Source organism: Neomonachus schauinslandi, chromosome 1, assembly GCF_002201575.2.
Source record: "Neomonachus schauinslandi chromosome 1, ASM220157v2, whole genome shotgun sequence".
Lineage (NCBI taxonomy): Eukaryota > Metazoa > Chordata > Mammalia > Carnivora > Phocidae > Neomonachus > Neomonachus schauinslandi.
Window position 1 is genome coordinate 95,360,820 of NC_058403.1, and position 17,170 is coordinate 95,377,989.

The window sequence follows — 17,170 nt, forward strand, 5'->3', positions numbered from 1 at the left end:
CAGATAATTGCCTCCTCATATAGACAATGTCATTGGAAATCTTGGGCACCATAGACTGAAAGTGTAGCTTCTGAAAAAGTGAGCACGAAACTGCCAATAATAAAAAGCACTGAGGGGCGCCTGGGTGGCTCAGTTGGTTAAGCAACTGCCTTCGGCTCAGGTCATGATCCTGGAGTCCCTGGATCGAGTCCCGCATCGGGCTCCCTGCTCGGCAGGGAGTCTGCTTCGTCCTCTGACCCAATCCCCTCTCATGTGTTCTCTCTCTCTCATTCTCTCTCTCTCAAATAAATAAATAAAATCCTAAAAAAAAAAAAAAAAAAGCATTGATTTTTTTTTTTTAATTAAATTGAAAGGTGTTTTGTCCACTTTGTTTGACCATGGCTAGGAGAAGGTACAAAACAGTTTAGACTGATACCCAAATCAATAATTTCTGCACTAATTAATGGAGGTGTGCCAGAGAATTTAGCATACAGATCCCAGATTGCATTTCCTTGGGAAGGCTTCACAACTGATAGAGACCAAGTTTGGAAGAGAAGCTACATTTAGCATCTTGTTGTGCCTTGCTCCACTTCCCTGCATCTAAATTACTCCAGACAAAAAGATGGTGCATCCCTGAGTTCGCTGGAACACCGTGTCCTTCCTACCAGTTCTCTTGCTGTGTTTAAGGCAGTTGTTGGGGTTAATGCAGAGCATGAAATCAGCCATAATACTGGCTTGCTAAAATGTAACACAGAGGCCGCTGAGGGCAGGGAAGGTTTCAGAGAAGGGCATAGGCCTTTGGAATGCCGAGGCCCTCATGACCACTCTGCCATTGGAATGCCACGGGGAGTTGCCTTCCCGAAGCCTTCTTAGCCTAAACAGCCGCCCTGTAATCTAAGAGATATGTGCATTGTCCCTTAGGCTATGTTAGGCAGAACTCCTAGAACATGCAGATTAGCATATCGTATCTTTCCCGTAAACAGATCCTCCTAGTTTCAGTAAGACCTCCTTGTCACACATCGAGTGCTTGAGAAACGGTGATAAGGATTTGTGATTATCCTGAAGGACCAATTAAAGTGGGAGCAAAGAAAAGCAAAGGGTCTTTGTCTCTGAGCATTGACCCCCTTGCCTTCTCCTCTCTTTCATGGCCAAGTTTGGAGTCATCTTCCATCCATCATACAGGGATTGGTGGCCATTCCAGGCAGAGCTGGTGGCTTAGGTTTGAAGAAAAGAGGTCTCTTCCTGCAGCTTGTTTAATAGCGTGGTGGAAGGTGAAGATTCGTTTGTATCATGAACATGGGTCAAATCAGTATTTTGAGAAGTCATTAAATTAATTGCATTATTGTTTTTTAATGTGCTTAGCAGTGCTGAATTAGACGCATTTTGATTTCTAAAAATGAAATAGCTAGGGTTATTCTTTCTATCTTTCCTTCTTGAAATGGTAGTTGCTCAGAATATAGAGGGCCCTGTGGTGGTCTAAGAGACTAGGACTCCAACTTCACAATAAGAAATGCAACTGCAAACAAACCCCCTCAAGCAAGAGAACATCAAGAAAGTTCAAGGTAGGATGTTTTCCTAAGTCATACGACTCATAAAGCAAAAAAGCTTGGGAAATGATCATAAGAATTCCTAGTTAGAAATGGCCCAGTTTTCTACTCTGCTCCAGCTTCTACCTGTTGGCAGATTATACGAAGTAGCCTCATTCTAGCTTATTCCAACTTCTCCTAATAGCATTACTTACTCGGTTTTCAGGTATCACTTTTCATTTTCAAATCACTTTTCCCACATTAACTAATTGCCATTACACAGGGTCATTTTGACAACACAAATGAGAACAGGGATCCATGGCAGTTCCTTTAAAGCCCTTTTTTATGACTAAGTGGCAAAGAGTGGAAGCATGGAAAGTGAGCATCTTAATGGACAGACATGATCAGATTGTCTTTTTTTCTCCTCAGAATATTATCTAAAAGTAATTTAAAAAATATTTTCCCTCTACCAATCTTCAAACTCACTGCAAGTATTAAAAATAAATCATTTATTTTATCAGTTCAGCCCATTCCCTTGCTTGATATTTTAAAAACTTTTTCATCATAACCTATCATTTCCTTTGCTGTCTTCCAGAAGTGAGGAACACATTTTTATTTATCAGATAATTTGATTTTAAGGAAATGGCTTTACCCTCACCTCTTCTTACTCAGGCATTCTCAGGAGCTCTGGCATTCCACAATCTAATCAGATACAAGTTATATCTTGGTCTAGAAATAAAGTGTGAATTGTTGAGCCTCCAATATGTAACACTACAGGCCCATAAATGTCACTTGGTAGCCTGCAGATTGAAATCTAAAAGCAGTACTTTGAATACCAGAGCAGAATGTACTTCTTTATAGCCTTGAAACTGAAGATGATAGTTGGATATAATGTGGGGAACACATGACAAAGCAATTTTCTGGGTGGAAATACTTTATTTTGATTGTACTATAATGATATTATGAAATTTCCATGGATTTGAAGATATAATTATAGTGTTGTTATACACTTTAGATCTTATAATATTGCTTCACTGAGTCAAGTTACAATACCCTCAGCATTTTCTGTAAACAAAGGGAATATTTTCAGTGAGGTTGCTTCCTATGAGAACAGTTGTCATCAGATTTTAGACCGTTGGTACTTCCTGTAAGGTAACAGCAGGGGAGTGGCGGTGCTCAGGGACCTTTATGGCCTGGAAATTGATTGCTCCCTAGTGAGACTCAGAGGACTCACCTTTATAGGATCTGATCACTTCTTAGGTTTTTTCTCCTTTCCTTCCCCTCTCTCTTTCTCTTTTGAAAGAAAGACAGATGAGGGGCGCCTGGGTGGCTCAGATGGTTAAGCGTCTGCCTTCGGCTCAGGTCATGGTCCCAGGGTCCTGGGATCGAGTCCCGCATCGGGCTCCCTGCTCCTTGGGAGCCTACTTCTCCCTCTGCCTCTCTCTCTGTCTTTCATGAATAAATAAATAAAATCTTTAAAAAAAAAGAAAAAAAAAAAGAAAGATGAGAGAAAAGAAGGAGAGAAAACAAGGAAGAGATAAGAATATCCTTCCTAGACGGTAAGAGCTATTTGCCTTTTGGAACCAGTGAGTCTGATAGAAATGGAAAGATCCTCCTGATAAAAGACAGCAAGATCAGTTTCCTCGCTTGGGGATTGGAATTTTGCTCCCCAGTGTGTGGTGTTGGGTCATCCAGGATGTAGGAGCAGCCATTTTTGCCTGAGTCTGGCTGTGTTTGTGCCAGGCATTGACATCTGGCAATCCCACTCTAACATTCTAGACCAGTCATGGCTTAAATAAACCATGGTTTGGGCATGAGCTGGACCTCGGGGAGCAGCAGATGGCTGGTAAGCTCCTGTTTGCCTGCTTCAGACCCAGGAGGAGGAACCCAGGAATCTGGCCAATTATTCATCTTAAATCTCCAGAATCCCATATGATTATTGTGACTCATGTTGTTTCCTGCCATGTGTTCCAACTGAAAAAAAGTTCAAGGTATCCTGAGATTGGGTAAAATGTCTGAATGCCGACTTAGCTGCAACTTCTCATTGTAAATTCTTTCATGGAGGGGGGAAGCATTCATTAGTGAGGTATTCCCCACACGTCAGGCTGTGTGATCATAATCTGGGCTTCACTTTTGACTTTAGGTATTAAAGCAGTTCTATTTTGCTCATGTTTTGTGAGAAACCAACTAAGATCCTTTTCTTTTCTTCTTCTTTTTTTTTTATCAGTTACTTACAATGCATCTTTAGATGCTATCATTTCCAGTACAACCAGCAATACAAACACTGTGGTGCTGGCTTGGAGAGAGAAATCAAAAAAGCATCTTAAAATGACATCCTTCGATGTTGCTGAGGGCATTCATGCTTTTGATTACCACTCTCAGCTCAATTTAATTGGTATGTAAAATAAATCATGATAACTACGAGGGCCTCATAAATAGTCTGGGATGCATATTGGTATGCAGGGAGCCTCTCCACCTTGTTGCTTTACTGCCAGGGAGACCGACTTGAACAGCTCACATTTTATTGCCTGAGAATGTCTGATAATGACGCATTGTGACGTGCGGCACGTAGGAACTACATTGGGGTGAAAATAGGAGGAAGCACCCCGACGCTTTCATTAGTGTTTTTATTAGAATCTGTGGGGGCGTAAGATGATACAGAGGAAGAAGACCGTTTTTGTGCCATGTCTGTTCTTTCTGCCGTCCCTCCACCTGCTGCTGGCGCGGCTACAGCACGCATGTGCGCGGGACAGCGGCAAAATGCTGCACGTTTTTCCCCTGTCAGAATGCAACCTCCAGTGCTTTTTGAACATTTTCAGATTATCTGAATTTTAGTTTAAAATGAGAGTTCCTTTTTTGGACATAAAAGAGGATGTTAGTTGGAGAAATAAGCTGAAAGGTTTCAAGCGTTAACTATTTAAATAAAATATATGACATTTTGAAAGCTGATAATTTGATATATAATATCTATAAATATGTATATATATTCAAACATTGTAAAAAAAAGTGAGGTATTAAAAATTAATAGGGTAGTGACAGAGAATGAACATACAAATGGCCTTTGGAATGGGTCATATTAATATAAGCCTCATTCGATAATTATCATTCATAGAAAAGTACTGGTATCAGCTAGGAGGCTGAGTCTCTGAAATCCCTAATGATCATGGCTGACAGTCATGGTAACAGACACCTTGAATATGAACTCAGGAAAATGCCAGGAACTACCTTTAGAAGAGAATTGGAGACCTATTAGAGAAGGCTGGGTTAGCCAAGCGAGTTCGAAAGGACTTCAATATCAACCATTTCATTGACTCATTAATAATTATTTCAGCCCCTTTACACTGATCACTTCTTTGTACTTGGCATAGTGCTGGAAAAATAAGAGTGACCAAGCTCTCAGCACTACAGTCAGCCGTCAACAAGAGAAAACCAAAGAGCGCTCTACTGAGTTTCCCCAGACCTGAAGACCCACTGTAACCCCCGCTCTTGATGTGCTCCCTCAATGAAACCAATTCATGCTTAAAAATATCTTATTCTCTCAATAGAGCAGGTCAAAGGTATAATTCTGCTGTTGGTGTGCTTGTAAATACTCAATTATTTATAGGGCAGTGGAAATAATTTGTTTCCATATACTTTCTCATTAATTTGGGAACTTTAAATATTGTTTTAGTTTTTGCTCCCTCCTGGGATAACTATAATGTGGTCTCCACTCCTAGGTTGTGCTAGCTGGAGGGGGAAAACATCAGGACTGGGAAGCCGGATGTCGTGCCCTCCTGGTTGGGCCGCTCGTTGCCTCCTAAGTGGGACTGTATTGTCCTGTCACCTCATGCTCACTCCTTCCCCATTCTCCCTCCAGTCAACCATTTCCAGTGATAGAACTCGTGCCCCATTAGCCTGACAACACGATCTTCCTTCCTTCAAGGCAGGGTGCATTAGTGCTCAGAGACATTTAGCAACCCCCAGATATGGGGCATATATTCATTTCAAAAAGGAAATTGTATGGGTTGTTCACGTTACTAAAACCACTTTTTTCCCCCTTCTAATTCTGATTAGCAACTGCTGGCATCAACAATAAAGTTTGCCTTTGGAACCCCTATGTTGTCTCCAAGCCAGTTGGTGTCCTTTGGGGTCACTCAGCCAGTGTAATAGCTGTTCAGTTCTTTACTGCAAGAAAACAGCTTTTCAGCTTCTCCAAAGATAAAGTAAGTAACGTTGTACATTTAATTTGTTTAGTTCTGCCTCCTCAGTTCCTACCTAAATCTGTCTGTGGGCCTGAATTCCTCTGAGGGCTGGTGTGGATTTTTAAAATACACTGGCTAACTACTATGGCTTTGGAAATCTAAATTTGGAAAAGGTATTTATGGTAATTTAAGCATAGTCCTGGGTAACTGAACAAAGTATTTCATTAAAAAACCATACACTCATGGATTTAATCCTTTTAACTGCATTCTTAAAATGTTACATCTTGAGTTTCCAAAGTTCTCACTAATTCAATAGAAAAAACAAATGGAGATGAGGAAATGTTGCTTGGTAATGGTAAGATATGAAGAGGCACAGCTAATTAGCTATTGTTGTTTTGATATTGAGGAAACTCAGTAAATTAATCTGAAGACATCAGAGTTAATCTGAAAGCTATCAAGTATATTAAGGACATTTCAGGGGCTCCTGGGTGGCTTAGTCGGTTAAACATCTGCCTTTGGCTCAGGTTGTGATCCCAGAGTCCTGGGATCAAGTCCTATATTGGGCTCCCTGCTCACTGGGGAGCCTGCTTCTCCCTCTCCTGCTCCCTGTGCTTGTGCTTGCTCGCTCTCTGTCAAATAAATAAATAAATAAAATCTTAAAAAAAACCATTTCAATTATGTATATCAGTCCATTTTTCTTTGGAGATATTTATGGGATGTTTTAAATATGGTGGGAAGAAAAACATGGTACCAGAACCAGACAGTCCAGGTCAAATCGTGACCACATTATTTACTATCCATATCCCCTTAGGAAAATTTCTTAATCTCTAATAATCGTGTCACTTGTTTCTCTGTAAAACTTCCATTTTCCATAATGCCTGATTTTATAGATCCAGGTAACGTGATAGATTTCAAGATGTTTGGTTGTGAAGAGAAGAAGGATGGGCAATAGGCTTACTGAGTACAGCCTCTGAGCCTTTCAGTGAATCTGAATTTTCATTTTATTCTAAAGCAATACGTGTATATGTAAAAATTAAATAGAAACTTCTCTTCAGCTCCTTAGCCACACCCCATCCACAAGTTCTGCCAAACTTGCTTATTTTACTGTACTACCTATTGTGCAAATCTTCTCCCAATTCTGGTTGATTCTGCCATCAAAATATATTTATTGGCCTCACCTCTCCCTCTCAGTTCCCCCTGCTCTAATTCAAAGTCTCATCTTCTTTTGCCCAAGATTTTGCAAACTCTAATCTGCCCCTTATCCTGCTAATGAGGTGGTTAGTAAAAAAAAAACTTGTTTAGCACTTCATGGAATTCTGAGTCTAAATACGAACTCCAGAATTCTTAAGCTTTTGTACAAAGCCCTCCCCCAGCCTGTTACCCTATTTTATTTCCTGCTTTTCTCTTTCGTTCACTTAATGCTCCAGCCATATCGCACCTTTGGCTCTTCCCGCCATGCTGCCTCATGGCTCTGCAGCGTGCTCTTCCTTCTGCCTTTGGTTCCCTCTCCTGATCATCACTTGGCAAATGCCTGTTTATCCTCAAAGTTTCAGAGTTTTTGGAGTCACAGAGGGTGTTTCCTGTACTCCAGTTGTACCTGTTTGTAGGTTCTCAGTAAATCTTAAATGAATCTTTATCAAACATAAATATGAAAGAAATAACAGGGCTTTTATTATAACAGAATTCCATGAAAGTGTTGACTGAAAAAAAAAAAGCCAATCTTAAAGTAGGTTAGTAAATACCTTATTCATCTTACTGAAGACTATAGCCTGGGAGACAGTATTTCACATTGTTCTGAAGAACTGCTCCAAAGTTTGTAAGTTTACAGGGGATTATATGTGAAAAGGGGAAGGGGTATACGTACTTACAAGCAGTTCTCCAAGGTATAATTTTGTGTCACAAGGTATAATTTGTTTGGGTGTAAAAACTAAGGTTTACGGATTTCCACATATACTTGTGAAAGACCGCTTAGGTCATCTTAATACATTATGTTTCTATCATATCTGACTGTTCAAAAATATTGCCAGCATGCTTCTGCTTACCTGGTTTTCTGGTTGTTCCTGTTTTGGGTTTCTCCTTGAGATCACTTGAGATGGTCAGAGAAGGCTGACATCAGTTACTCACTGATGTTTTAGTGCACGAAATGTTTTATCACTTTAAAAGCAAGTGAAAAAAAAAAAGTCCTTAGAGTCAGAATGGATTGTGTATAGGTATCCTCAGTATTAAGATTACCTAGCCTCTTCCAAAGCTGTTTTATCATTCTATTTTTGCTTTGATAGTGCCTGAAAAATGTTTTGAATTTTTCAAGCTCGGTGATTGAATACACAAACAGACACTTAGCAGAAATCTGAGTCTTAGAGCTGTTTATCTTCTCTTATTCTTGTTGAAAAGAATGTAAAAAAAAAAAACAGAGAAGATAATGGTTATGGTAATAATTTAAAGATGGTTAGCACAGAGAAGATTTTAATTTGTGGCCAATATTTTAGGTTTGACTTCAGTTCTGGAAAAAAAAAACTGGTAAAAATACTTCTTAAAGGAAGCTCTGTTCTATGACTTGATGATAAAAAACATTACCTGAGCTATACAGTGGATCATGCATATATCATGTCAAACGAAATTGCCTTTAAGCGTTCACTGATGAGGCTTTTATGGATTATCCAAAGGCTTAAATTCTGAAGAAATAGACTTGTTAATACATAAAGGAGTATTCAGGAGATCCAGTTCCATCAGTTCCTTTTATCCTATCATCTGAAATAGGCTATCCATTTTGTGGATTACCCCAGAGAGCTGAGATGCTGCACTGCTCTCCTCAAAATCCCCTAGTGATATATACTCTCTCTCTCTTTTTCTTATTTCATTTTATATCTATCCCCTACAGGATGACAGGAGTTAGTAGCAAATGTTTGATGAAACCAAACAAGTCTCACTTTGATAGAGTCATCTGAGTCTGTTTTCTACTTTTCCCTTACTTTTATGTCATTATTAGGACACTATGAATCTTTTTTCCCTCCTACTCTGAATTAAACTTGGACGTGTTACCAAAATGTAAATATGCTGATTTGGTTTTACAAAGGGCACTGAAAACAGATGCCCTATCTATCCATACATCTCTCCATGTACCCACCCATCCATGAAGTTACCTGTTTATAAATATAACAGTTACAGGACAAAATAACAGTTGTATTTACATGTTTTCCTATTGTTTCGTGCAGTTTTATTATGTCTATGTGAAATGATTCTGTCTCTTGCAGGGAACAGGAAAATTTTCTTTTTAAAGATTTTATTTATTTATTTGAGAGAGAAAGCAAGAGCACAAGCGGGGTGGTGGGGGAGGAGCAGGCTCCCTGCTGAGCAGAGAGCCCGATGTGGGACTCAATCCCAGCACCCTGGGATCATGACCTGAGCCAAAGGCAGACACTTAACTGACTGAGCCACCCAGGAGCACCATGGGAGCAGAAAAAATTCCTCAGCAAAATTAGACTGAAAACATGGTGGCGTCCTACATTTCTCTAGTCCAATCTTCACAGTGCCCCTTTGTAAATTTGTTTGAATTGTTGTTTTGGAATCTATAGATAATAGGTTGAGCAACTTTAGTACATTCTAGACAGATTGGCAGAATTTCAGAGCTGGCAGGGGCCACTTTAGGAGAAAGGTGAGGAAATGGATAGGTAAAATCACATAACTAAGCTGACAGATCTAAGTAATATTAAAATGAGGATCCAGGTTTCTGATCTCAGTCCACTGATTTTTAGTTCTAATGTATATGAATAATCTTGCATTATTAAATAGCTAACAGTCAAAGCAAGGTAAAGATTAAGGAAAAAAATATGCCCTCATCATTATGTTAATAGCTAAATTTCATCTTGATATTGATAATGTGACAAAATGATAAGCTTAGGTACTTATTTCTCCTAATATAAAAATGATGATGAAATAGAAAGCCCCCAAACATGCCATTCCAAGAACTAGACTTAGGAAGGCTGAGCTTGGACAGACATCACAAGTTCTGAGTTGTCATGATGAAAACAGAGTGTACAGTTTAGATCAAAATTTGTGGAAAATATAAATTAAAAAGTATCAATTGTTCTATTGTGATTTTTAAGCTTAGGTGTTTGTCAGTTTATTTATTTTTCCTACGAAGAATAAAGAAAACCTCGCTAGGAATCTGGAATGAAAATTGATATTAAATACACTTCTTTCTGAACTGTGGCCTAATTCTATCCCAGAAGTCAACTTGAATATCAAAGAGAAGAACCCATGCTTCTCAAATATTAACTAGGTATTTAAGTTACATTTTGTCAAAGGACTTGATTAATAAAACTGAATTAATGTGAGATTTTTTCATGACTAAAAGGATAAAGACTGATTAGGAAAGAAGGAGAATACAGTTATCTGGTTTAAAGCCAAGCCACATGATATTACTGATTAAGCTGAGAGAAAGATTTCTTGTTCAAGGATATTAGCATTGGCCTTAAAACCATGTAGAGAAGTCAAGGTACAATGCAAAGGAAATGCTTGGGAAATTAAAAATATATATATACTAATGCCTGAGCCCCATCCTTAGAGTTTCTGATTTAATTGACCTGGCAAAAGGGCCCAAACAGGTGATTTCTAAAGTACTGTAGGTGTTTCTAATGTCAAGGTTAAGAACCATTCATATAGAATGCGGTAGTGTAGAAAAAACTGAAAAACATGTGCGAGGTCACATACCGTGACATGATTTCTAGGTGAGCGCCGGAACACTGTTTTGTGCATTGATGTTAATATATCAATGTTGCTTTCATCCTCAGTGGAGAGAAAAATTAGAGAATTAAAGATGGAAGGGGCTTATTGGGATCATGGATCACTAATTAAGAGAGTTAGGGTTCTTTGAAGGAAGGAGGGAAAGCAGAACAAAAAACCCCCATAATTTTAAGAAATAGTAATGAAATACACATTTTGATAAAAAAACATACTTCTAGTTGCTAATAGCAAGAACTAACCTATCATAGACTAGAGGTTATTGCTCATCTATTTTTAATTTTTCATTTAATTTATGTGACTATATGTCAATAAAATATTAAAGGCAATATAAATTATTTGAACAACACGGTGGAAAATGATTCTGTGGAAATTATAGTCCATTAATACTGTTGAGTTATTATTAATCTATATTCAACTATGCCCCAGATTATTATTCTGACATGAAATTAGTTTCTACTTTTTAGAAGGGAATCCATACAAAACAAGACAGGAATCTGAACAATGAGGATATGACTATTATAAGCAATATGAGTGCTTGAAAATAATCTAGATGTGTCTAATCTTGTGCCTTTCACATTCAAAATAACAGTTTATCAATTCTATTTATATTTAGAACACGCTGAAAAATATTTGCAAGTCTTAGTTCTTGTCGAATTTATTATTATTTTTTTTTTATTTTTTATTTTTTTTAAAGATTTTATTTATTTTTTTGACAGAGAGAGACATAGCGAGAGCAGGAACACAAGCAGGGGGAGTGGGAGAGGGAGAAGCAGGCTTCCCGCAGAGCAGGGAGCCCGATGTGGGACTCGATCCCAGGACCCTGGGATCATGACCTGAGCCGAAGGCAGACGCTTAACGACTGAGCCACCCAGGTGCCCTCTTGTCGAATTTATATTTTTGAGGAAAAACACATTCGGGAGAGTTGCCAGAATGTTTTAAATAAAAAAAAATTAGTAATGTTTAAGAACCAGAATGAATTCTTTAATGAAAAATTCTTTCCCCCCAAAAAACAAAAAACAATTTACTTCATAAACATATATTCTTGGAGTTAGAAGGATTGGTGATGCTGTTTATCTGGCAGGGGTTAACTAGGTCATTTTAAGTTTGTTATAATTGTTGGTAAATGGAGAGGTTACCCTATCCATCAAGCATAATTATTTCTACAAGATGTTTGAAAAAGTTTCATAAAATGTCATTGTGGATTATATGAGATCTGCAATGTGAGATCTACAATTATATGAGATCTGCAAAGTGGATTATATGAGATCTGCAATTATATGAGATCTGCAAATTGGATTATATGGATCTGCAAAAAAGTTTCATAAAATGTCATTGTAGATTATATGAGATCTGTGGAATATATGAGATCTGCAATCTGCAATAACCATGTAGAAGTGAGGCAAGATTTTATGGGGTTCTGTATTCTTGGACTTTATCCTAGCTAATGATCTCCATCAATGAGCTGGATAAAGACATATTATTATGTGAACCACAATCTTCAACAAATTTGAAAGGTACCTATTGAACACCTAGTATGTCTCATGGGATATGTAGACAAATCAGGGAGGAATTGTCAATATAATTGAATGAGGATTCAAAATTACATTGTCATACTTTGAATCAAAATTAGGAAAAATCCTAGTCTTGGCTTAATACATCAGATTTTTGAAGGTAAGATTGAGATGTCTGGCTTGATTATTTGCTCATGGGATTCATATTAAGAGCTTTTCATAGTCAGAACCTCAAGGTAAGCAAATTTCATGATGGAGTGACTTAATCATAATGCAAAAATAAATGGTTTAAAGAAGTCATAGAACCTCTAACAGTGGTTAGACACCCCTGAAATATTAATCCCATTCTGAGCACCATGCTTAACATAGGTCCTTGAGGCTCTTCAAGTGTTATTCTTACATTTTGATGAGTAGAGAGATACTGTCTTAAATTGATAATGCAGTAATTAATGTATAAGTATATTTTTAAAAGTATCACAGCCAATAGGACCAGAAAAAAAAGCTTAGATTGGGAGGAATGAAAAAGGAGAAAAAAAAAATGTAAGTAACCTCTTTTCTTTCAAAGGAGAGAGTCATTTGATCAATATATGATATGTTACGCACATACACACGTTTGATCAATATAATCTATGTACACACACATACATACACTGCTATTATTTGGTGTTATGGAGAAATCTATAACTCAGGAAGGTTAAAGAAGGCTGTCTCCAAATAAATAAAAATTAAAAAAAAAAATTAAAAAAGACTGTCTCTGAGGAGTAGGACCTGGGGTTGAGAGAGGTGGATTGAGAATAAAGCTCTCCAGTACTATTGGATTTTAGTCCATGGATCAATGCAACAATGGTGTTAAAAGTAAACAACATTTGAATGATGATCCCCTCCGTGGAGAGAAAGTGCAAACAGAGTGAGAGAATCAGGATCCTGCCATGATGGAGTGAGTTCTGATGGTAGGGATTTCTGTCCTGTGGATTCCCAAGATCTGTACCTATGTATGAAGGCTGTGCATGTCTATGTACCCAAAAAATTATATGCGAAATTGTGTACATATATGGGTACATGCATTTAGGAGGAGATAGACCATCATTTTGGACATATTTTATTTTCCCAAAAGAGTATATGATTTAAAATACATTGAGAACTGCAGGGTTGCCTGCCTTCTGGAGTTACAAACACTTACTTAAACAGACCATTTTTTATAGATAATTGAGAAATAATTCTTACATTGGATAAGATAGACTGGTTTAGTTGAAAGAACCTCTTTGGTTCTAATATTTACACAATGAAAACACAATACAGTGCATTTAATAATAAAAGTATTTATTGAACACTATTACATGCTGGTCATCATGCTAAATGCTTGACATGGGGTCTGGTTCCTATCTTCATAGCACTGGATGAGGTAGGTACTACATCAAAACCTCAGAGAGGCAAAGAAAGTTGCTAGAGGTAGCCCTAAAGTAAGGGACAGAACCAAGATTAGAACTCAAGAAGTCTAGCCCTAGAACTTGCCTGTTAGCATCTTTTGGAGGGATTTTTCACTGTCTTCCTTCCGACTCTCCCTCACTGCCTGTGTTAATTTCGTACCATGGCTGACAGCAGCCACACGTGCACCTGCAAAGCAGCTCTTCCTGTTTTCTTCAGCTCTTGTCTCATGCCATCTGCATGTCTTTTTTGTGTCTTGATTGTCTGTGTTTGAATAAGAATCTAATGTCTGAGGTTTACGTGAACTTGATTTCACTTAATACCAAGTCTTTTATTTCACACACACATAAAATATATATGTATATATGTATTATATACTGTATAGTGATGTAATATATTCATGTGTATGTATAACTATATAGAGAGTATTAAATATATTAGAGAGAGACCATATTACTTTTCAGTTGCTAATGTGACAAACAACCACAAACTCAGTGGTTTAAAACAACACAAATGTATTTGTGTTCTGCAGGTTAGAATTCCAGCATGGGTCTCGCTTAGCTAAAATCAGGGTGTTGGCAGGGGCTCCTCTTTTGGAAGCTCTGGGGGAGAGTCCCTTTCCTTGCCTTCTCTTTGACACATAGCCCACTTCCTCCATCTTCAAAGCCAGCAATACTAGATAGAGTCCTTCTCACATCCCATCACTCTAATCTCCCTTATGATGACATTGGACTCACCCGTAATCTCTCCATCTCAAAGTCCTTACTTTATCACATCTGGAAATTCCCTTGTGCTCATGCAAAAGAACATACACACTGCAGGGAGGAGGACATGGACATTTGGGGGGACTATTACTCTGCCTACCACAAGTACTTGCTAAATACAGCACTCTTCAGGGGACTGAGACAAAACACAGTCCTTCCCTGGGGAAGATTACAGGTGAGAAGACATTTAAATGGATAAGGAAATGCAAGAAAACTCTGTGCCATGACAGAAGTAGGAACAATTACAGCACCATGGAGGAAATCTGCCTGGGGTTGAGCATGAACTAGAAACAATTTTGGCTAAAAAATGACAATTGTTCTTGACATGTTCATATGACTTGATCACTTTTTATCCAGGTTTTGAGACTCTGGGATATTCAGCACCAGCTGTCCATCCAGAGGATAGCTTGTTCTTTTCCCAAAAGTCAGGACCTCAGATGTCTCTTCCACTTTGATGAAGCCCATGGACGACTTTTCATCTCATTTAATAACCAGCTCGCATTGTTGGCAATGAAAAGCGAGGCCAGCACAAGGGTGAAGAGCCACAAGACAGCAGTCACTTGTGTTCTTTACAATTCGGTCTTGAAGCAGGTAATGACGCTTTTCTGTCCCTCTCTGACAAGTCTCCATGGCCAGAGGCTCATTCCTTTAATTCAACCTAAGGCAACTGAGGACCAATATAGACAAAAAAAAATTGTGGGAAAGAAACGATTTAATAGCCTTGTGCTTTTCTGCAAGGATGTGTGTTCAGGTGGATTTGAAGAGGGATTTCATTTTCAGCCAGTGACCACGGCGACGCAGATAGAGTTATAAGGAATTACAATATTCCAGTGAAAACAAACAAAACATGCGACGTAATTGAACTTCTGTTTGTTACTTGCTCATTTGGGTCTTGATGCCAAATGCAAGTGAACCTGGTTGTAAAATTCTATTTTATGAACGCCAGCCTCCCGTATCCCCGTGGAAAGTTCTGAAATATGCATGAAATGTAATTAGCAGAGATCCATTTTGCCAGCTTATTTTACACCAGTGGCTCACAGTGGCAGCCTGGAATGTATTCATAATAAAATGATTCAGTTAAATGTGGTGCCACTTGGTATGCAGCACGAGTGTTGTTTGTCTCCCCACCACTTTAATGACACTTTGCAGCCTTTGCTTATGGGAGTGCTACCTGAATGTCAATGAAGAAGCTGTGGCTCCTCTGGAGGGAAGATGCTGCCTGGACCACAGGCCTTCTCAGAGGACAGGGCGGGTGGGTGCATGGTGTCACGGAGGGAGAGGGACCGGCGGAGGGTAGTCTGCTGCCGTGATCACGTCAGGACTGATCGTAACCCGCACAGCAGGAGCCAGGCAGAGAGCCCATATCCAGCATGCGGCCAATTAAACAATAACTCCGGCCCATCCTTCCCTTCCCTTCTGCAGAAGCTTCTGCATTCGCACAGAAATGAGTAGTTGGGTTTTTGCGTGAGGGGCGGAAAGCCCTTTGTTAGTAATGAGTAGTGTGTCATGTCACCGCTTCAAACACTGTTTTCTGGTTATTCTAGGAGATAAAAATCCTTTACGAAACAATCCATTTTGAATTCCATCTGCAGGGAACATTCCCCCCGTCAGTGTTTTACTGAACTTCACCAAGGCAGCCAGTTAATTCGGCTCCCTGGTGGCCAAGCGAGAGATGTATTTATTTCCAGGAGAACATTTTGCTAATTGAGAGCTGCGGGGTTAAGAAGCTCGGTTTGTATGTAGATGTTAAGATCCTATGTCGTCTGGCCATTAGATGAGCAATATCCCATGAGGAATTCAGGAAATGGGACACAAAGATGTGGAACCTTCCATTTGGGACATGAAGATAAAGCTAAGATAGTGCAAATATATGCAAGTTACCAGGAGCAGTGGAATATGCCCATACGGTGCAGGCTGTGGGAAGAATCCCTGTGCAATCGGGTTGGGTATTTGCACCTCTACTTATTTTTGCTGTTAAGAGTATAAATAATTAAAAGCATTGATATGTATATAAAGTGCATAGAGCCGTTCATTTCATACATGTTTCCTGATTATTAGTGGCTGATTATTAGTGGCTAAGCTATAGAGAAACATTTTAACATTGTATTACATTTATAACTGTAAAAATGTATTGCAGTTAAGAACAAAGAAAACAATATCACCCACAGTGCCATCCACCAGTGATAATTTATCATTTCAGAGTAATTAGACAAAGCAAATAAAATAGTTTTGAACAAGTCCAGGTGCCAGCAATGAGGAAGCAGATTCATCCACTATAGTTTCTTCATTCCAGTAACTCAGGGAGACTCAGGTCCTGGAGGTCTTCTTGGTGTTCATTGCTGACAGGTGCTCATTATGGGGCTGACGGATGAAAGAAGGGAAGGCAGACACATTACTAACTCACAAAGGAAAAATGGAATCCAGTAAAATGAAGTAGAGAGAAGAGCAAAGTGCTGTCCATGGCAGGTGATCAGTTCTGCCTGCGGCTGGGGTGGGTGACAGACTAGAGCCCAGAAATCTCATAGCGGGATTCTCTAGAAGGAGAAGGAAGCAGTTCCAGACAGAAGATACATCATCAGCACCTTCAAAGAGGCTTGAGCACTCACAGTGCATTTTTTTTTTTTTAAACAGGGAGAGGATTTATTCTGGTGTTTGGAAGTACGTGGCAAATGTTGTGGGAGTTGAGGCAGTAAAGGGAGCTGAGAACCAGATTGGGAACGTCATTCACTGAGTATACCACTGCCTGGTCTTGCAAAAATAAAGCAAGGACTTGAGGTTAAAAGAGCAATTTTCACAGTGTGATCTCAGACTCCTGGGGGGACTCAGATTCTTTCAGGGAATCTGTAAGATCAAAACTATTTTCATCATATTATTAATTTGTTGTTTGTTTTTGTCACTCTTACTGTCTCATGAGTGTAAGTGGAGTTTTCTAGAGGCTACAGGTTGAGTGATGACATCATTGCTCTAACAGCTAAAGGAATATATGACTTTGTATTCTTGTGTTTTAACAGTTGCTCAGTTTAAATTTCCAATATGGTAGA

At 38.9% G+C, this 17,170-nt stretch overlaps 1 protein-coding gene across 1 annotated transcript in view; it reads left to right on the forward strand.

Moving 5' to 3' along the window:
- The window catches only part of WDR49 (WD repeat domain 49), a 134,477-nt gene that overhangs the window by 36,094 nt on the left and 81,213 nt on the right, over nucleotides 1-17,170 (forward strand). Inside the window, exons 5-7 of the mRNA XM_021702634.1 lie at nucleotides 3,733-3,900; nucleotides 5,559-5,707; nucleotides 14,487-14,720. Coding sequence (XP_021558309.1) covers nucleotides 3,733-3,900; nucleotides 5,559-5,707; nucleotides 14,487-14,720 — 551 coding nt within the window. The remainder of the gene's footprint in view (nucleotides 1-3,732; nucleotides 3,901-5,558; nucleotides 5,708-14,486; nucleotides 14,721-17,170) is intronic.